This window comes from Amborella trichopoda, chromosome 13 (genome assembly GCF_054954075.1).
Source record: "Amborella trichopoda isolate Santa Cruz 75 chromosome 13, AtrichopodaSantaCruz75HAP2 v2.0, whole genome shotgun sequence".
Taxonomy (NCBI): Eukaryota; Viridiplantae; Streptophyta; class Magnoliopsida; order Amborellales; family Amborellaceae; genus Amborella; species Amborella trichopoda.
The window spans coordinates 3007369-3030457 of record NC_142348.1 but is presented as its reverse complement, the minus strand read 5'-3'; the positions used below and the strand labels follow the sequence as shown (position 1 = coordinate 3030457).

The window sequence follows — 23089 nt, the reverse complement described above, 5'->3', positions numbered from 1 at the left end:
TTTTTTTTTCAAATGTTAATACTTTTATTGAATACTAAGAAAAGGAAATTACATCATTAAAAATGACAAGAGTAGGTAAAGAAGAATCACCCTTAGCTAGGGCATCAGCCAGAGTTTGCTTCTCGATAAATATGAGAGAAGGAGACCGACAAAGGGGAACAAGATCTAAACTCTGCAACTATAAAGGCTGGAGTTCCCATAGTACGTATTGCTCCTTGTTACACCACTTGAAAACATTCAGGGAGTCACCTTCAATCCAACATTTGTTACCACAATTCCTTGCAATAAAAATTTTCAAAGCTTCAAGGAACGCGCTGAGCTTCGAAAAATTTGCAGTTGCAACACCTATAGGTCCAGCATAGAAAACATGGTGTTACCCAAACAATCACGCACCACTCCTCCAATTCTGGCTAAACCAAGATTGCCAAAAGAACTACTGTCAAAGTTGAGTTTCAAGGTATCTGCTGGAGGCACAATTTAGATATTTCTCGGTCTATTACTAACACAACCAAGACGAAAAAGGTTGTGTAAGTTTGCCATAACATCCACTTTAGAGATACCACATCCTTTTTTTAAAACAGATAGCCATGATCAGACTGAAAATTTGATAGCATGAATTAGTAGATCAAAAGCCATAGAAGTCCCCTCAAAGGACCTTCTATTTCTTTTTTTCCAAACCTCCCATAGGATTATGCCTTTAGCAATCTTCCAGATAATCCTGCCCACGTTAGATAAATGAGGAAGGAAAAATTGGGAAACTAACCCCTCCACCGATTAAGTAAATGCTAAATTAATACCTAGAACACCAAACAGCCAGTGCCAAATTCTCATCGTAAAAAAGCAGTGGATAAAAAGATGTGCACCAAATTCACCATCAGCTTTGCATAGAAAGCACACATTAGGCTCATACATAGTTGTAGGGAAAAAAACTAATGATTCACACCAATGCCTCTCTCTCTCTCACTCCATGTCCACATGTTAATTCCTCCACAATGGCTCAGCTCACCTGACGCAAATACCCTACCTTAGGTATTTATAAACTTAATCTAAAGAGAACTCACGAAGACAAATTGCCCATAGAATAAAATAAAAATATCACCCTTTCCCAACTTTCCAAAAGCTCTAACAAAGGGTAGTCCCACGTCCTTAGGACATAAGAGGACTAAGATGTATCCCAACATCACTACTAATTTTGATCATATTAGAATTCTCAGATATTTAAGACCCCCAATCCTGAGGGGAGTGATCTTCAACACTCCTCCTCAGCACTGACTCTCTATTCATGAAGAAAAGTTATCCTGTACAATCACAGCTCGTCACACTTGTCTGTAGCATCTTCCATGATCATGTTTACCTTTGACATCACATGCAATAGATTGAAGCTCCATTGGACCACAAATATTGGAGTGTGGACCACCTCCAATGGCACCTTTGAAAAAGACTGAAGTAAACAGTTGCTTTCATGGTTGTCCATACTAACAGCCTGCACAGACTGTTTGATGTTGATCTTCTAGTTGCGGGAGACCCCTCACGAACTATTTCTTTGCCATGATATGCAACTTATCAGTTGCGACATTAGCAAGGCAAGCATGCCATAAATCCGGCACATAGTTCCTCCGTGTTTTATCGACATATACAGTCCCTGCAGATTGAATATGCACCTCCTCCACTCAACACTAATGCATGATCGGATCTCCCTCAACCTTAACCTTCTCAAACACTTTCGACTTAATCTGGTCCAAACAACACACTCAGTGTCCAGCAGCAGTAATATGTGAAATTGACACCAAATTCTTTGCCCTACATAAAACATGAAACATGTCTTCTAGGATAGTCTCTCCACTATAACTCCAACGAGTACCACACATATTACCCACATTCTTAATCGGATGCACTGAATTATCCGCCGTCACTGCTTTAAGAGTGTGGGAGAGATTTTAGGACAGATGTGTAGGTCGGATGTGAGAGATGCACTTGAACAATGATCACTTAAGAGGGATAAATAATCGTTAATAAAAATGTACGTTTATTAATGAGTCTTGTGCATGTTTTTTAGGATATGCTTTTATTATTATTATTATTATTGCTATATATTAATGAGATCTGCATCAAAAGAATTGTGTTTTCGAAGGAGGTGAGGTAATTGCTTCATAAATAGCTGCAAGAGATATAGAATATACGTGGGATGTAGCTTTCTATTTGTACGATAGGGTGCATGATAAATTTTATATTTATGGAGAGGTAATTGCTTCATAAATAGCTTTGAGAGAGAGAGTATGGATAAATGATGGTAAACAAAAATACAATAATAAGGATAAAATTGGAAACAAAAATGATAGAGAGAGAGAGAGAAATAGTATGGATAAATGATGGTAAACAAAAATACAATAATAAGGATAAAATTGGAAACAAAAATGATAGAGGAGAGAGAGAGAGAAAGAGTTTGGATAAATGATGGTAAACAAAAATACAATAATAAGGATAAAATTGGAAACAAAAATGATAGAGGAGAGAGAGAGAGAGAGAAAGAGTTTGTTGAGAGAGAGTAAACGTGGGAGAGGCCTTTGAGAGAGTAAATGTTCTTGACCACTTGAGAGAGAGAGTAAATGTGAGTAAATGTTGTTGAGTACCTGAGAGACAGAGGGCGAATCTATTGAGAGAGAGCGAATAATAAAAAAAATATGTCTTTTAAAAAAAATCAAAATAAAATGTCTAAATTCGAATGATAAATATTTGAAATGATAGAAATGGAAGACAAAAAAGACACTTGGTGTAAGAATAAAAGCTTTCCTCTAAAGCGACACAAAATTATTAAGGGGGATTCTTCAAATATAATTGCATGGAGTATGGGAGAAGCCTTGCCTCCTTGGAAACTTCGGCCCATTTAAGATGAGTTTAGAGATTTGTTAGCCTTTCTTTCGGCTGAGATTTGTCATTGTTTTCGAGAGGCAAACATGGAGGCATATTTACTTGCCAAAGCGGTGTTCATTAACAATCATTGGTGGTCACCAACTTTGTTTAGTGCATCCCGCCTTCTACTCTATACTTTTTTTCTATATTCTCTTTGTCTTAAATAAAAACACATAACTTTTTTTATATATATATATATAGAGAGAGAGAGAGGGCATGGTAAGTAAACAATCAAATTTAGAGCTTATCTTCAAATAGTGTCGAGAAATATGGTTTCGCTGCTGAAATTTTTTGTGATGGCTATAAAATATATTTTCATCTTTATTTATAAAGTTTAAAGTTTCAAAAATAATGTAAACTGACAGATCTATTAAAACTTGAAAATTGACGGTCCAAAAATGCGTCATAAAATACACTTTTTCCAAATCTTCAAATCCATTTTTTTCTCATGTCGTTACATCTTGATGTCAAGATGATCAATTTGATGATATTTGGGCATCAAAATGACCACTTCTAGTGAAATTTTTGTGTTAGGCTCCAATTTGATTGTTTAGAGCCTCGGCTCTATATAAACTTTACTCATATATATATATATATATATATATATATATATATATAGTAATGAGCCTATAGGACTCTCCTCCACTCATGTGTGTAGGACTTTAAAAGATCACTTGGCATGGAACTCTAGAAAAGGTATCACATAAATGTGAGACTTGACTTTTTTAGAGATCTGTGCTAAATTTAATGGTGATACTTTAGGGTCCTATACATATGGGTGGGGGAGGGTCTTATAGAATCATTTCTCATATATATATATATATATATATATATATATATGAATTTGAACATACGTAAAATAATTTGAAAGATAGTAACACAAAAAAAATCTGCAAAAAAAGAAAACTGAAGCTTACAAGTATAAGCACCAATAATTGTCAAAATGGATGGAGAGTTTTGCAAAGAGAGAAAGTAGATGGTATGAATAGTTGAGAGTAGGAGAGTAGAGCGAGGATGAGAAGAGAGTGAGAAAATGAGGGGTTCGGATCCCTTTGTATATAGAGGGATTGGAAACCTTGCTACGAAGCATCTTTTTAAATAGAGTAGGAGACACAGCTGTTCAAATCGAGAGATATGAATAAGAAGTGATAGAGCCATGAGAGATGGGAGAGATGCATGTGAAATGAGAGATAGAAGAGTTTTAAAGTTCCAAATTTTGAGAGAGAAAAAAAAAATAGAAATTAAAAAAAAGAGAGATAAATTTTAGGCATGGGGACTGAGAGATGGATGGTTTGGAAGAGTTTTAAAGTTCCAAATTTTGAGAGAGAAAAAAAATTAGAAATTATAAAAAAGAGAGATAAATTTTAGGCATGGGGAGTGCGAGATGGATGGTTTGGAGGGGTATGAAAGAAAAAGAGAGAAATTTTAGGGATGGGGAGGGATGTATGTACTTTTTGGTTAAAAGATGTGTTAATATTATAGAGAGAGATAACGTGTGTGGAAAAAATAAGGGGAACTTCTCTCGCTTAATATATAATAGATAGATAGAAAAAAATAGATATTATTTATATAACATTTTTGATAGGACCTGCAAAACAAGTACATTTTGTTGGTATCAATTAAATGGAACTTGGAATACAAATCCAATTTGAAAACAACCATAAGAAATACTTGTACAAAACAAAAAAATGTGAAAAAAGTTTGAGGGGGTGTTTTACAACTAAAGGCTGGAGTCATAATTGAGAATTTACGACTATGAAAACTATGGCATAGTTAATTACTAAAAGCCCAACTTCCAGTATTGTAACACTTTCATGTAATAAATAGAAAGTGTTGCACTATTGGAATTTGTGGTTTCATATGGTTTCGAAAATAGAGTAAATTTATGTTGAAATTTGAAGCTGTTGTTTCCATGCTACACCGAAGAGGGACACAACTTTCAAAATTAGTAGCCCCCAATCAAACACGCCACCGTAGTTTGAAAGTTTTAAGTTGCTAGTAATGGACAATACTGCGTTTGATTACAAGGATTTTGGAAAATTGTGGAATTTCGTAAACCCATAGATCTACAACTTAGTCAGTTTTAACCATTTACCAAAGTATTAATTGATGATAAGGCAATATTTCTTAAATGAAATAGATTCTGAATTCTGAGTCATCTATAATAGGCCTAACAATTGGAATGACTAGTCTAAATAAAATTACTAATAAATATCATTTTTGAGACACAATATTTATCTTCAATATTTATTTTCTCTTTCAAATTCCTTAGATAATAACCCACAAAATTTGTCACGGCTTGAAAATCAATAATTCTCCCCAGTTATGAAATTTAATTTTTAAAAAAATTAAAGATCCAACATATCTAAAAAAACTTTAAAATAAATAATTCAAATAAATTAGTTACAAGATATACTATTTTTAAAACTTAAATTATTTTTATCTATATCCATTCATCTCAAAGTTAAGATGATCAATTAGAGGGTTCTTCACTACCGGATAGGGATGGCAATGGACCTAGACCCAACGTCCGAACCCAACCTGGGTTGGGGGATGGGTCCAACAATTGGACTCGGTGCGTTGGGCATGGGTCCAAATGTTGAACTCGAATACTATTCGGGCCCGGGTCCATATGGCCCGACCCCTAATAGTGTTAATATATATATAATATTTAATATAAAATATTTAAATAAATGGTTGTATATTTTTAGTTATAATATTTAAATAACTACGGTTTATATAGAGCCGAGGCTCAAAACAATCAAAATAAAGCTCACATTTAAATATTATCGAGAAATGTGGTTTCAATACTGAAACTTTAAAATATATTTTTATCTTTATTTATGAAATTTAAAGCTTCAAAAATAGTGTAGATCGAGTAGATCTATGAAAACTTGAAAATTGATGGTCCAAAAAATATGCTACAAGATGCACTATTTTCAAAATTTTAAATCCATTTTATTTTCTCGTATTTATTTGAGGATATGCATCTTGATGTCGAGAAAATTGACGGTCCAAAAAATATCTATGCATCTTGATGTCGAGATGATCAATTTGTGGATATTTGAGCATCTAAACAACCTCTTTTAGTAAAATTTTTGAGGTAGTTTATATAGAGCTGAGGCTCTAAACAATCAAATTAGAGCCTACCTCAAATATTTCACTAAAAGAGGTTGTTTTGATGTTTAAATATAGAGTCGAGGCTCTATATAAAAACTTTATATAGAGCCGAAGCTATAAACAATCAAATTAGAGCCTACCTCAAAAATTTCACTAGGAGATGTTGTTTTGATGCTCAAATATCTTCAAATTGATCATCTTGACATAAAAAAAAAAGATTTCAAGTATTGGAAATAGTGTATTTTGTAACGCATTTTTGGACCGTTAATTTTCAAGAGTTTCATAGATATATCGATCTACACTATTTTTAAAGCTTTTAAAATTTATAAATATAGATGAAAACATATTTTAAGGCTATCACAAATATTTTCAGTATTGAAACCATATTTCTCGATTCTATTTGAAAGTAGGTTCTAATTTGATTGTTTAGAGCATAGGCTTTATACCAACCGCACCCTTAAATAATACATGTATATATTTAATATAACATTAAAATATATTTAGATTAAAAAATATTTCAATATATATATTTTATTTTTGGCTCGGGTCCAATCGGGTTGAGTCCGGGTCCGATAACTTCGATTTGGGATCCTGATCCCATATTTTTTTCTGGTTCAGGTCTGGATCCGGCCGGACCCAACCCGATGCCACCTCTACGGTGCCGTAACGCTTCAACATGAATTTGAAATGCACCTTACTTGAATAGTATAAGGTCGAGATATCAATTTTTCCCCCAAAAAATTATTTTTCCCATAGAGAAAAGTTCGGGAAATTTATCTTACAACCTCCGAAAAATATATGCGTTACTGGAATTAACTGTAGTATTGTCTGTAAAAATGGCTCCTCTCTTCTCTGAGGTTCATTGTTAACAGGCTTTACTTCTTTCTTGATCAGAGCAATTCGCATTTCCTTCTACTTTCAAGGTATTTTCCTTCCATAAGCAATGTATTTTTTTTTTCCACCATGGCTCTCTGGTTTTTTATTGATAGTTGATTCATGGCGTCTACTTCTCTAGGTTATTCTGGGCTTGTAGATCTCTCTATCGATGCCCTGGGGTTATGCTACAATTTCTGCTTGTTTTATGCCATGGAGTATGCGAACCATTATGCCTTTGATCTGTTGAGGGTTTTTACGGGTACTCTTTATCTTGATGAAGGGTCATGGTTAGGTTTTTAGGATTTCAGTTGGAGATTATGTCTGGTTAGGGTTTTTGTGGATTACTGCATGTTGTTTGTATGTTGTTGTGGTTAGATATGTAATTTTGATCTACCTCTTCTAATGGAAACTGATCTATGATCTCCTGTCACCTGTCTACAGCTATTGGTTTTAAATCAAGTAATGCTGTTCCTTTTTCCCTGAAATTTCCTGTGATATTTAGAGAGTTTCATGTTATAAGTGATTCTGGTTAAGAAAATTGATAAAATCTGTTGTTGGTTTTTTTTATTTGTTGTTTGTTGTATTTGATTTGTCATTGGCTATTGAAGGAATGGATTGCTCATGGCTTAAGATTGGTTGAAGTTTTATTCTTAATTTTTCATGGAGTTTGTCATTTTCTATATATTGTCATTTTAGGGCTTGAGTGTTCTCGGTGGCAGTAGATTTTGGCTTTGTTTTGAAGTATCTGTTTTCTGTTGGGTTTTATTTGCATGGATTGCTTCTTATTTGCGAATCTCTAGGAAACTTGAAAATCTCAGTTGTTTGATCTCTATGTTGTATGTGTCCTTATCAAAGGAGTTTGCATATCTGATCCATGGTCTTGTAGCTGATGATCCATCCTCTTTCTTTTGTTATATTCCTTTTCAAGTTAAATTCTGAGCCAGGGGCTTAGAGAGAATGCTTTCTCGTTGTTGGAAGAGGATCTGTTTTTGTTTGATTGATTTGTAATCATGTCCACAATAGATTTGATTCACCCCCAACCCCCCCCGGGGCACCCCAACTGGAATGGTATGTTTTTATTGGATCAATGGTCTTCTTAGGTGATTTGGCTGTTTTCTGAATCCTGGAGTTTGGTTTTTGGTTTGATCTCTGATTTAGAAAGCAATATTTTCAGGGCTCAAGAAATGCGGAAGCATATCAGATTATTTTCAGAGTTAATCTTGTAATTGTATAAACTTCTAGTTAGTATCGCACCCATGTGTTAACTTAAAATAGAATCTTCAGCTTCCTAGTTGTTGAAAATGGCAAATTTTGTTAGATGAATAAAAGAAACGAGGTCACATTCAAAGGTCAAAGTTCAGTGGAACTCTCTCTTGTATTATTTATTCCTAGAAGGTCTATCCTATATAATTTAGTCCTGCATCAAGGGGTAGCAGAATTGACTCCATCTTGCTACTTTATATCTAGGTATAACCAGTACCATCCTCTCAAATCTCATGCTTCAATGTGGAAAAAAGAATCCTTTTAGAAACTATAAAAGTTCATATTTTATGAGTAACACAGAAGGTAGCAAGGGTGAGGACCTTAAACTTTCCCTTAACCTGTCTGATGCCCGGGTAAAGGAGCTAGGTTGTGCTAGGCAGGCAACCGATGTAAAACTTTGCCAAAACTTATCATGAATCTTGAACCTACTGTATCTTTTAAAATTAGTCGGACTAAGACAAAGTATATGGAATGCAAGTTTAGTAATAATAGGATTAGATATAAGGAAGTAGTTAAGATTGAAAGCTAGGAAATACCAAAACAAGCGCCCTTTCGATATCTTAGGTCAATAATCCAGGAAAATGCAAGGATTGAGGAAGATGTCACACATAGAATTAGAGTTGGGTGGGCAAAGTGGAGATGTGCAACTGGAATTTTATGTGATTGCCGTGTACCAATGAAGTTGAAAGGCAAGTTATATAGGACAGTTGCGAGACCAGCTTTGCTCTATGGGGCGAAATTTTGAGCAGTCAAAAAATAATATACCCATAGAAAATGAGTGTAGGGGAGATGAGGATGTTGAGATGGATGAGTTGCAAGACAAGAAGGGAACAAAATTCGAAAGGAGTATATTCAGGAAAATTTAAGTGTGACACCAATAGGCGATAAGATGAGAGAGAGTAGACTTACGTGGGCTAGCCATGTGTGGCGCAGACCCAGTACAACATCTGTTAGGAGGTGGGAGTTCAAATGGAATGCTCAAAAAAGGCAAGTGATAGGCCCAAAAGGACATGTTTGAAATTGGTGAGAAAAGATATGAGGAGCAGAATGGCGGACCAGGAATCGTGTAGCCGACTCCAATTAGTTGGGAAAAAGGTTCGATGATGATGATAGAAGGTAGCAAGGGGAAAAGAACATTTTTTTTTTTTTGTGGGGCCATTGAAAGATTTCCATATATGTAAATATAGATCTATTGTATTTCATAAATAAATATGTGAGAAGTTTTTTCTCTATGTAAATATGTCCATAGAAGAAGTGCTCGTTATTTTTTTGTATCATGGGCCAGGGGAACCAAATCCAGGTGTTGCTACTAGGGCTTTTCTTGCTCCAAAAAAATAAAAAAAAATCACATTTTTCCTTCAAAATATTTTATTATTTGGCTATTTAAAGTTTCTTCATAGTTGTCATGGTCATATCATCCTCATAAATTGATGCAGGGCAAAATTATTTTATTTTTAATTTTTATTCAATTTCTAAAGATATATATTTTTTATTTTAGTTTTAGGATTTATTTTTAGGATTTTTAATTTCTTTTAGGGATTCTAGGATTTGTTTTATATTTTTTTTACAAATCACTGTTTGCTCTTCAACAATACTGTTCATGGTTACTGTTCACAAGGGTAAAATTGTCATTATGAATTTTATGTTTAAGTTGGGACTTTTTGGGTCATTTTAATTATTGTATGGACATTTAGTGTCCTTGAATATTAAATAATATTATTTAAGAGGTGTTTGTGGCCTAGAGGGGTCATTCCATAAAATTTTCAAAATTGAAATTGAAAGATAAGCTTAGGCTTTTGGAACCCTAACTTGGGGTACAGAGGAAACCCTAGGTTTCTCGTAGTTATCGCTGGTGTTTCTTCTAGATTTTGTTGTTTTCAGCAAGTTTTTGCTGATAACCTGCCTAGGGTTTGTGATCTCGGCAAACCCATGGCAGTGAGAAGGGTCACTGCCAGAAGATATTTGTAGACCCACTTCGTGTTCCTAGAGATGAATAAATTGAGAAACTTAAAAGGCAAATTTAGCAGCTGAAGCAGCAATTTGCGAGCTTCAATAATGGGCAAGATGGTGATCTTTCAACCTAAGAGGATCTCAAGTACCACCTTTTCATCTCCTTGCTCCCCATGAAGAGTTGGACGAAGAGGAAAGTGATATATGCACTTATTATCAGTTATCAACATTGATAGATATTGATATACATACTGTTGTTACCAGTGTTTATAGACATTGATTTGCTACAATTATATGTGTGTCTAGCGGCACTGATATGTATTGATACATATACATTGTTATTATGTACAACCATAATAAACCTGTCATCAAACACTTAAAAAAAAAAAAAAACTGTCATCAAGGACTGATATATACAACTATTAGTGCAAATAGTTAGCAATAATATAAACATTAGCATATTCAAGCATATGCATATACAATTTTGTCTGAGCTTCTCATTTTGATGACGTTGACCAAAATATATGACCTAGTTCACTTGTTTATTAAGTCTTCCTTTCATACAACATTTCTTTTTTATTTCCTTATGTGCACAGTCTAAATTATATGAGTAGAGCCTCACGCCAGCCCATTTTGTTCAAGGGAATGCGTTACATGGTTGGTGAAAGAAAGAGAGGAGTTATTAGTGTTAAATTTCGTTTGCTTGCTTTGTGGTGCGGGTGCCCTAGTCATAATCCTTTCTAGTTTGGAATGCTTTCCCCGTTTATCTTCCTTGTTACTTTGTTATTATTTTGCTAGATTTCCCTTTTTAATGAGGATTGTATTACTGGATTTTCTAGTATTGATCAAATCTCTCTTCTTTAGACACTTTGATCTAGTTCCTTGGTTACCTTTTTATCTTTTTTGGGTTTGAGATTACAGAATATTCTTACTTGAGGTTGAGAACATGGATAGTGGCTTGTGCTAAAGAAGACTGCTCGTAAATCTCATTGAAGGAAAGGATCCAAGGAAGCAGCTTGCTAACAAAGTATTTTCATTTTGTTTTCTTTTGAAATAAAATAGCTTTGGAATTACTGGGTTTAACTATTGATTATTGTTCTAGTGAAGTAGTTCTAGGAAGGTTCTTTGTTTGATGTACCGGCATTTATAATATGTAGTTTTGTATAGAAATGTTTATTGTGAGTTTTCTGAACAGCTTTAGCTTATGCATCCAAACATTTCTTGTGTTAGAAGGAAAATATTAGGATGTATCAAATATTCTGGGTATTTTTAAAATAATTGGGAGCTGTTTGGACTCCTACACCAACATGGTTACTTTATCTTTTTCTTATCTTCGCTTTGGTTGTTATTTAGGGTTGTTAAAAATGTATTTTGGCATTTTTTGGGTCTTTGAGTGAACTGCTACGAAAAAAACCCACATAAAGGCAAACTTGTCAGTTTTGCTAAGACAATGGGTAGCTATTATATGGTACATCTTAATTGTCATTCTTTTGAAATAATGGATAAAGAGTGAATAAGTTTGATCTTTTTTATTTTCAATCTGTTTCACTCTCAAATAGACCAGGTGGCCAGGCAATACACAACATCTTTTTCTTCTCTAACTTCTCTATCTTTATTAATATGCAAGTGGTTCTCGTCCTCTCTTTATTTCTTAAACGTTGGGTTGACTTTTTCTTTAGGGAACCTGGCTCCCTAATCTCTAAAATCCTATTTATTGGCCAGACAAAAACAATTTTGCTGAGTCTCTTTCTCTCCTTCTTTTGCAGCTCAGTGCTTTGTCCAGAGGTGAGAGGAAGCCCGCATTAATGGCTGGTCCGTATGCACCTCTTAGGACTTATCCATCACAACAGGGATTTGCATCTAGGCTTCTCCTTCTTCTCACCCTCCTTCCCCTAACCCTTGCAACATTTGCCTTTTTGCTTCAATGGAGGGGTGGCCTCAATGATCCCACTTCTCGATGGCCTGGAGATAACCGCAATTTTCCTGGAACCAGTCCTCTTAGCACTACTTCTCTTTCGTCCTCTTCTTCTTCATCTTCTTCTTCAGGGGATTGTCACAACAAATTAGATTTTCCATATTACCATGATTGGGGCTTCAAATTTGCATCAGATGCTCACCCCAAGGTAAGATTAATACACCCTATGGTGCTCTTACTAATGAAATTTCTGCTGATTTGTTATTACTAGAGCTGATAAGCTTTTAGGCTTGGTCATTCTCCATAAATGCTCTTCGTTTCTATTGATCATTACTTTCTTTATTTTGTTGCCTATTTTTGTTTTAATCTTACAAGACAGGTAATAAATGATTGGAAATTTGAAAGTGGACTTGATTTTGAGAATGTAAAATTATGGAGATTGAATGGAATTAGGGGATGATCAACTCTATTGAAGTAGTAAAATATATTGGAACCAAACTGCCCTTCACATGCACATGCAAAACTCATGCTCAAGTTCATGCGCCAACTCAATGGATTGAAATCAAGAGTTACCTGGGATTTAACCACCAAACCATCCATTGAAATCAAGAGTTATATGAGATTTTAACCACCAAACAATTTCCAACAACCTCAATTTAAGCCAGGGGAGCCAAGTTAAATCTTCAATAACTCAATGATTACACAATGATATTGCTCAAAACACGCTTGAGCTTTTGAGACCTCGTATCCCCTTCTTTAGACAGTAGACTATATTTTGAAAATCATATCCAGAAACAAGGTTTGCGAATCATATATAGGTTTCAGCTCCATCTGATGTAGATTCCACTTATGCCTAAGAGAGTGATTAGATTCTTGAAAACAGGCATCTTTGTATTTTTACATTAGAGGTTGAACCATCATTTTCGAATTTTGCTTTGAATTTCATTCACACATTTCTTCTTCATTTTTCAATTTATGCTGCTGAAACAGTAGTCGCCTTTACTGGATTCTGTCTGCAACATTGATGGTTTGGAATCGTATAAAGGTTTCAGCTTCATCTGATGTAGATTCCACTTATGTTTAAGAGAGTGAATAGATTCTTGAAAATAATCATCTTTGTATTTTTACATTAGAGGTTGAAACCATCATTTTCGAATTTTGCTTTGAAGTATCGTACACACTTTTCTCCTTCATTTTTCAATTTATGCTGCTGAGACAGTAATGACCTTTAGTGGATTCTTTCTGCAACATTGATGGCTTTACTTGATTGAATAATGCACAGATATGTATCACAACAAGCACTTCAGCGGGTTTAGATCAGATTCTTCCTTGGATTTTTTACCACAAGGTCATTGGTGTTACGAGCTTCTTCCTATTTGTGGAGGGAAAAGCTGCATCTTCCAACGTATCTGCAGTTCTGGAAAGCTTACCTGTGAGTACAAACCGGAAATCCATACTCATTTTCCAAAGAGAGTACGGGAAATTGTACACATGAGCATTTAAAGCAGTCTGCTCTGTGACTTGTGAATTTGTTAAACTGTCTATGAATTTTAGAATTTGTTGCCTTTTGACTACAGCGTTTAATTTTATTTAGCTTTTGATAGGGAGTGAAAGTGGTATACCGAACTAAGGAGTTAGAGGAGAAACAGGCAAAAAGGTCAGTTTTCTTAAAATTTCCTCTTAGAAATTTTGTCATGATATCTGCGTTGGAACCTCTTGTGCTCGTCAAGTACTTTTTAATTGTTTCCTGTTATAATTCCTTAGGACATGAATAACTTTGCTTTCTGATGGGCTGATTTTGTTCTTCTTCTCCGTGTTTTTTTTTTTTGTTCTCTTTTTTTGGTGGTTGTGAAGGCAATTTGTTATGTTTATTGTGAAGCAATGTGCTACAATGCCCCTAGATACGTGTGGAGTGATGGGTAGGGATGGGAAACAGGCCGGGTTGACCCATGGACACGACCGGGTACTGGTTTGGACCGACATTAGACACGCTGGATTGGATTTGGGTCCTCTTGACCTTGACCTAAGCTTGGTCGAGTACGGGTCCAACTTGGAACCTATTTCATCAGGGTTAACCCAACCCGACCTGGTATATATGTATGAGGTACATATGAATATATAGTAAATTTATATAATAAAATATATAAAGAAAATATGTAACATATATTTTAATACTTTTTATTTTCTAGACCTGGACTCGACCCGACCTGTTTACAGCCCTAATGATGGGGTTTACAGCCCTAATGATGGGGTTCAGGGACATGGGAGGCAACCTAGAATTCAAGGGAGCCGGAAAGCAAACAATAATTATTAATAATGAAAATTTAGGAAATTTTCAGTTTTTTAATGATGGAAACAATGTTCCTTGTCCATGCATAAGCCATACATTTATGCTAATCTAGTTCATTTCTTTAGGATTCGGTGTTGAGTATGTTGTGATGAATGTGTTGCAATTTAACCGTGATGGCGTGAGTTAGTCAAGTTTTATGTAACATTTTTCATCTCTATGTAGTGTAGATTCCTTGTCTTTGGTTATGAAAGACAGTCTCTAGATGTCTTGAACATAGCACTTCAGGTTTCCTGAAGTTGATCCCAATCAAATTTAAAGCTAGACCATAGCCCGGAGAGAAGTAGGTGTAAAATAATTTTAAGTTAATTCCGGAAGGTCCCCCAACTAGTTTTAGAGTTTTGAAGTAAATGAGGTGTAAAATTTTTTTAGGGTTTTGACTTGAGACGTGAAATTAGATTTGAGGTTTCAAGGGACTTATTTAGCTGTAATTCGAGGCAAGACCCATGGGTTAATTTTACAGTTTCAGTGGATTTTTTTAAATGGGGAATGTTTGCTAGTTTTGAGGGTTCGAGAAAGTGAAAAAGAAATTAAAGAAAGATAAAAAATAAGAAATAAGGGAGAAAGAGAAACTAGGGGGAAATAAGTACTGAAGGTTTCAAGGAAAGGAAAGAAATAAGAAGAGAAAGAAAACGAAAGAAAAGAAATAAGAAGAGAAAGAAGAGAAAGAAAAGAAAGAAAATAATTATAAAACAAAGGAAAGAAAAGAGAGAAAAGAAGTAAGAGGGGGAAGAAATAAAAGTAGTAAGAAGGGGAAGAAGAGACAAAAATTGAAGAGTGCTTCGTGGGGAGGGACCTTGGGTGGTACCACTAAGCCTTCTTTATGGGCCTACAATCAAAGAGTTCAAGAATCCCTTTCTATGGGTTTTCTTTCTTCACCGAGTTCTCAAATAAACATCCCCAAAGGCTTGGAAAAAATGAACAAAAATATCCCTTACTAAAACAAAATAATAAAATGACCAAACTGCTCCTTAATCCTTTACAACACCTGAAAGACATAAATACCAATTAGAAGCCCAAATTACCCTTCTTCCATAGGATACTCAATGGCCGTTGGCGGGACCATTCCATCTCCACCATTAAGGTTGGACACAAGATACTGGGCCAGCCTGCCGAGATCGAAGAAGCCATTATCTCCTTCTTCAAAACCCTCTACACTGCTCCTTCGAGACCCAAACGATGTTCGACCTGCAGTTCCTTTCTCTTCTTGACCATTGGGTCCAATGGTTGGAACAACCGTTTTCTAAACCTGAAATCCTCGCGGCTTTGGCTGACCTGGGTAAAGATAAAGCTCCGGGTCTGGACGGGTTCCCAGTGGCCCCATTCTAGGTTTTTTGGGACACCTTTAGACCCGACTTCCTGGACTTCTTCGATGAATTCTTCCACCGGGGCATAATCCACCAAGCAATGAACGCAACCTTCATTGCCCTTGTTCTCAAACTTGAAGGGGCTGAAGAACTTAAGGACTTTCGTCCGATTAGTTTAGTGAATTCCAGTTATAAGATCCTATCCAAAGTCCTTGCTTCCAAGCTTAAAGAGGTCCTCCCTCTCGTGATCTCACTCTCTCAGAGTGCGTTCATCAAGGACAGGTAGATCCTGGATGGAGTTCTGGTGGCACACGAATGCTTGCATTCTAGACACTTGGCCAAACAAACGGGTCTTATCCTCAAGATTGACTAGGGAAATGATCACGTTGACTGGGATATCTTGGGCGAAACGATGCCTGAGATGGGTTTCGGGGAGTGGTGGAGACGGTGGATGAGAGGCTGCTATTCTCGGCCTTTCTTTTCTGTTCTTGAGGGCCTCTGACAAGGAGACCCTCTATCCCCCTTTCTCTTCACGATTTCAGCGGAGGTCTTCAGCCAATCTATTTCTCGTATGTGTTAGTCGGGACTCCTATCTGGCTTCAAAAGCAGTCCTAGGGGACCCTCGGTCTCCCACCTACAGTACGCCAACGATACCTTCGTCTTCTTAAATGCTGTCCCGCAAAAAATTGAGACACTGCACCTCTTTCTTAAATGCTTCGAGTTTGCCACGGGCTTCAAAGTTAACATGGCAAAATCGACAATGAACTCATGTTGTAGGAAACCAAGGTTCTCATTCCTAGGTGGGAGTGTAAAGTGGAAGACCTTCCTACCAGTTACCTTTGCATGCCATTGGGCCTCAGCAAACCCAAAAAGAGGCAGTGGTCCCATGTCATCGACAAAGTTGATAGACGGCTTGTAGGGTGGAAAGGGAGGTTTCTCTCATTTTCAGGACAGTCTACCCTCATAAAGGCAACCCTGGATCAATACCCCCGTGTACCTCGTGTCCCTTTTCCACATGCCGACATTAGTCACCAGCTGACTAGAGCAGTTGATGATAAACTTCTTATGGACAGGAGATGCTGACGGTAAAAAATACCACCTGATTTATTGGGAAAAAGTTTGCCAACCCAAAAACCTGAGAGGACTCGACATTCGAATCTTGAGAAAATAGAATACAACGTTGCTCAACAAATAGTGGTGGCGCCTAGCTACACAGAACGACCTTCTTTGGTCCTGAGTCATTCGCTATAAGTACAAGATCCCCTCTAATACTTGGTTGCCGGAAGGGAGAACACCGAGCAGAGCATCAGGGGCTGGGAAGTCTTTCTTGTCTTCCCTCAACCTCTTTTAGAAAAGCATTCACTTCCACCCTAGGGAAGGTCATCGCATCCGCTTTTGGTCTGATCTCTGGCTGGGCCACACCCCTTTCAGGGACCTTTTTCCCTCCCTTTTCTCTCTTGCTACCAACCAATCCTCTACTGTCTCAAATGAGATGCCCCTCTCGGGCAATATGAGAGTTTTAAACCCATCCTTCAGACGTCCCCTTACATTGACCGCGAAACCACTGATTTTTCTCTCCTTGTCTTCCCTTCTTCACTCTAACATCTTAGCCTTTTCCAGGATAGACCGCTTGGTGTGGACCCCATCCCCTTAAGGTTCCTTTTGGGTGGTTTCCCTCTTGTTACCCCCCACCTTTCCTCACTCCCTGAGAACCATTGTAGCTCAGGTGTGGTCCTCCATAGCCCCCCTAAAAGTGCAAGCCTTTAATTGGATTGCATGCTCTAAAAAGGCCCTCATTGTGGATTAACTCCAACGAAGGGGAGTTCCCATCCCCAACCACTGCATGATGTGCACATTTGTGGAAGAAATGAACCCCCCACCTTTGTATACACTGCAGTCTTGCGCACGAGCTATGGAGCCTTCTACTCCAACTCTTTGGCCTTTCTTGGGTCACTCCTCCCTCCCTACTGGCACTCCTAAACCTTTCAAGGGACACTTTGTAGCCTACTGTCGGTAGGTTTCTCTGGAAATCTTCCATGGCAGCCACGATCTGGTTCATTCAGACGGAGAGCAATGCGAGGATCTTCCAAGGGACCAAGCATGAAACTCTGGCCCTATTTCACAAGATCATCTGGGAGGTTGCTTTTTGGGCCTCTAACCACAAGACCTTCAAAGGAGTCCCGACCTTAACCTTCCTCCATCAATGGAAAGACATTCTCCACACCCAATCGCCTCAGGTCTATAGATCTAGCAACTGGCTCCCCCCCCAGGTGGGCCTCACAAAGTTTAACTTCGACGGATGCTCCCTCGGAAATCCCGGCCCGATAGGAGTGGGTGGAGTCTTTCGCGACCACAAGCTTAACTTCGATGGTTGCTCCCTCGGAAATCCCGGCTCGACAGGAGTGGGTGGAGTCTTCCGCGACCACCAAGGCAACCTACTCGCTTCCTGCTCTAAGAACATCGGCCACACTGATTCCCAATGTGCTAAGTCGTTGACACTCCTCACTTTCCTCAAGCTCTTCAACCCCTAGTGGCCTCAACCACTTATTGTGGAAGGAGATGCATAAAATATAATCTCTTGGGTTACAAGATCTGTGACCCCCCTCCTCCCCCCCCCCCCGGGGGAGTACTTGGTTCTTATTTTTTATGATATTACTCACATTTGCAAGGATATTGTTGTCTTATGCAAAACATACTTGGAGGGAAGCCAACGCCCAGACAGGTCAACTGGCTAAAGATGGAGAGCTGACCACCGGCTCGGTCTCTCATAATCCGTTTTTTGGTTTTCCTTTTCCTATGTTACATGTAAAGGACAGATTTCCTAGTCCTCCCTTGGCTCCCCACTTCTTCCACATTGGGGCTTTTTGTTTATAGGTATGAATGATTTTTTGTACAAGGCTGTCCCTCCGGGGTAGTCTATTCTTTTGGCTTGAGGCCCAGCTTGTGGGAATCCTCTGCTTACCATTGTACCCTTTTCCTTTTTAATACAACAGTTAACAACTTCAAAAGAAAAGAGAGAAGAAGCCCAAATAAACCTAGTTCCACTCTTAAAATAATAATAATAAGAATTAAAACCTTTAATAAAAATTAAATTAAAGTGGTCCTATAGAAAGCCATGATGCCCTTATTAAATCTCCTCGGGTTGGGAAGAACTAAGTCCTTGTCAAGTATACCTCCATGAAATTCTGATAAAGATCCTCTTACCTCCTCTGTAACTCATACTAAACAATCCATATGAGCAATTAGTCGACAAACAATCTCTTTCCAAATAGCCTAAGATCTCTTGTATGAACCACGACATGTATCTAATGATCCAAAGATTCAAAACATCAATTGCATCCACAAGTAGAACACTTATATTCTTTATATTTTAAAGGAAAATAAACAATAAATGAATATTAATCGAAAAACAAAGAAATAAAATGTGTGCATGAGAAAGGTGATCTCTTTTTATCTCTGACTCTCTCTATTTAAATAGAAATGAAGTGGGGTATATGAAGAAAAGCACGACTTGTATGTGGTTTGATGATTGAAATAATAATATTGTAATATGAAATAATTATCTGAAGTACATAATGTTAAAAGACTTGTATATAAAAAGACTTTAGTAAATAAGTATGAGTTATTACTCTAATTTTTAATTTATTGCATGTATAATTAGCAAAAATGAGATAGAAAAAGTGTAGGGATCTAGACCTTATTAAATGCATTGAGAGTGATGATTAAATGGTCTTGGTGAAGGATGAAGAGGTCAATAAAAGGTGGAGAGTTTATTTTAAAAAATTATTAAATGACGATCACAATGGAAACACTACAGTAGAAGGAACTTGGCATAAATGAGGGTGGAGGTCGTAAATACATTCGTAGGATTAGGATATCAGTAAGTGACAGAAGCTTTGAAGAGGATGAAGATAAGAAAGGCTCTAGGACCAAATGTTATCTCGATAGAGGTTTGGAAGCACATAGGGGAGATTGTCATTGACTGGTTGACGAAGTTGTTCAACAAAGTGTTGAGAATGCCAGATGAATGAAGGAAAAATATTGTGGTATCTATTTATAAGAATAAAAGAAACATACAAAATTGTACGAATTATCGAGGGATCAAACTTATGAGCCACACTATGAAGTTGTGGGAGAGAGCAATTGACCAATTCCATTTATGTTGGGGAGGTCAACAATTGATGTTATTATCCTACTTAGGCAATTGATTGAGAAGTTTAGGGTGAAGGAATAAGACTTTCACATAGTCTTTATTGATCTAGAGAAAGCTTATTATAGAGTACCTCAAGATATAATTTGGTGGGTGTGTCAGAAAAGAAAGGAGTCTCCAGATACTACATCGACTTGGTGGATATAATTTGGTGGGTATCAGAAAAGAAAGGAGTCTCTAGATACTATATCGACGAGGTGAAAGATATGTACGAGGGAGTGTTAACTAGTGTACAAATAACTAGTGGAGAGACGAGTGAGTGTTAGATGACAATAGGTCTACATCAAGGATCAGCGTTGAACCCATGCCTCTTTGTCTTAGTTATGGACAACTTAACTAAACACCTACAAGATGAGGTTTCGTGGTGTATGTTATTCACGGATGACATAGTTTTGATCGATCCGAAGCAATGTCAACACAAAGTTAGAACTTTTGAGGGATGCTCTAGAATCTTAAGGTTTTAAAATTAGTTGGACTATGACTAAATATATGGAATGCAAGTTTAGTAATAATAGGAGTAGAGACTAGGAAGTAGTTAAGGTTGATGGTCAAGAAATACCAAAAAGAGCGCATTTTTAGTATCTAGGGTCAATAATCCAGGACAATAGAGATATTGGGGAAGATGTCGCACATAGAATAAGGGCTGAGTGGGCGAAGTGGAGACTTGCAACTGGAGTTTTATGTGATCGCCGCATACCAATGAAGCTGAAGGGGAATTTCTATAAGACAACTATGAGACCAGTTTTGCTCTATGGGGCGGAATGTTGGGCGGTCAAGAAACAACATACCCATAGGATGAACATAGTTGAGATGGATGAGTGGTAAGACAAGAAGAGATAGAATTCGAGATGAATACATTCAAGAGAACTTAGATGTGGCTCTAATAGGCGATAAGATGAGAGAAAGTAGACTTAGGTGGGCTAGCCATGTGCAGCGCGGACCCAGTACAACACCTATTAGGAGGTGCAAGTTGTTTCAAGTGGAAGGCTTAAAAAGGGCAAGAGGTAGGCTCAAAAGGATATGGTTGGAAGTAGTGAGAAAATATATGGAGACTTATAGCCCCTTAGATATGGCCCTTGAATAATAGAGCAGAATAGCGGATCACGATTTATGTAGCCGACCCCAAATTGTTGGGAAAAGGCCCTCATGATGATGATAAAGCACTTACGTTTTGTACTTCTTAGAACTTCTCTAGTGTTTTATATTTATTTAACGGTGCCTCATGGCACTACCAAACTAGGGAACACATAGCAAGGGACGATTCCTTGTTCATGTTCTAGCTTCCACCCCCACGCTTGCTTGTGCCTCCAACAACTATGCCCTGGTTTGTGGCTTTGTGCTGTCTAAGCCCATCTGACCTGCTTGGATCACCTGTGAAAGTCTGATGCCTAGATCCCATTGATGGTGATCTTATTATCCTTTTGTAGATTTCTACCTATAAACGTTGAACTTATGTAGATAAAAGGAGGAAGAGGATACCCTCTTATGTAGTGGTTGTAAACCTATCTTATTATCAATCATATATCCTAGATAGACCTTATTCTCTTCTTTGTTATCCACATGCTTGCTCTTTATTTTTTTTATCTTTTTTGAGAAAGGCAACAGTATTGTATTGCTATGTGTATATACTTGCTCTTTAGTATTTTCCTTTGTCCTCAACATTTCTTCCATAATTTTTTTTACCTCTTCTCTTTCTTCCTCCCACACTTTTCATAATTTCAAATATTTATGATTATAAAGGGTTCTGGGCTTGTTCATTAGCTTTTCTTCCCTTCGTAATTTCTCATTTTGTTAGATTGCTTAAAGTTTAACTCTTGCTTCTTGCTTTATTGTTTCTCTTCATAATTGCTGGAACTAACCCATTGGTATTCATGTCAATTCTTTTCCCGACGAGTAACATTTTATCAAAACATTTTTTTAGAAAAAACTACCCGTGAGAAATGAACTACAGATATCAAGGTGACATCTTTTTAGCAATACACGATAAAACTCATCGCAACCCCACTGCCTCGGCATTAGCTGCTCTAGAAACATCTAAAAACATATAAACGAGAATGTCAAGCAACCGCCATGGCACTGGAATGCATGAATTCCCATGAGATCATCTCTGTGGAATTCATGAATTCCCATATTATTAGTGCCACTCAGCTGCATCTTCTTGCTGACATCAAGGATCTATAGTTGTAGTGATATTTGCATATGTAGACAAACTTGATGATAAGAGCATTGCATAGTCAAAATGTGATCAGTTACCAACTAGAACCTATTATTCACATGTTGAAATTTTCGTGTTCATGAAAACCTTAGTGCATTATCTATCATTCTTACAAAAGGATCACCAAAAGTACTGTTTGATTTACAAGACGACTTTGAAATCATAATGGGAATTGATGCTTACATTTGAGAATTTTGTCAAAAATGGAAATACATCGTGTAATGAACTTCTATCATTGTTTCATAAAACAACCTGCCCAATGCCTAGGATTCCAAGGGACCCTAGGCCACCTCGTCTAGGCCAATGTATATGGGTGCCAGTTCCTAGTGCCAAGTGATGTAGAAAAAAAATAAACTAGAAAAATAAAAGATAAAATAAGAGGCTTAAGAGATTATACCATCATCTGGGTTTGCAAGGGCACCCAAAGATCTTTTCACAAGACCCAAATTCTAAACTCAATTCACCATCTCTTTTACAAAGAACGGAGCTTTTTCATTTAAATACAAATTAAAAAGAATAATAAATAAAAATAAAATAAAAGTAAAAAAACTAAGCTATATCTCTCATTTTCTCTTAAAAACAAGTCTAACATATCCTAACCAACCCAATCATGCTATCCCTATCCATATCCATATTTAAAAAAAAAAAAAAAAAAAAACTAAAATATCAATTCTACCCCTTAAATCTCTATAACTAAAAAAGACAAGAATAACTCTAGAGAAAAATAAAAATCCAAATAGCATACTTTCAAGGAAATAGAAAAATACAAAATAACAATTTAAAAAGACTGTTTTTATTTTGCATCATTTTCCTAAGGTTGGAAAAAGCTCGACCTCGAGCTTACATCCTTCATAGGCCAATTGAATTATTGGTGATGTAGTCCCACCATTCTTCTCGGTATTTTGTCTTCAGTAAACCAATTCATCAAATACTTTGTGTGCATCTTGAAATAGAATACAAGGATCTCGACCTTAAT

General features: G+C 36.8%; 1 protein-coding gene across 5 annotated transcripts in view; it reads left to right on the top strand.

The window, feature by feature from the left end:
- Positions 1-6830: 6830 nt before the first annotated feature.
- Positions 6831-23089, top strand: part of LOC18428209 (glycosyltransferase-like At2g41451) — a 30893-nt gene continuing 14634 nt past the window's right edge. The window contains exons 1-6 of one of the 5 annotated variants that reach the window (XM_020663607.2): positions 6831-6953; positions 7046-7121; positions 11041-11146; positions 11886-12242; positions 13317-13466; positions 13639-13691. In XM_020663607.2, the coding sequence (XP_020519266.1) occupies positions 11925-12242; positions 13317-13466; positions 13639-13691 (521 nt within the window). In that variant the 5' untranslated portion in view covers positions 6831-6953; positions 7046-7121; positions 11041-11146; positions 11886-11924. Of the gene's footprint in view, positions 6954-7045; positions 7166-11040; positions 11147-11885; positions 12243-13316; positions 13467-13638; positions 13692-23089 lie in introns of all 5 variants that reach the window. The other 4 variants (XM_020663606.2, XM_011622870.3, XM_020663608.2 and 1 more) reach the window with 4 other exon arrangements.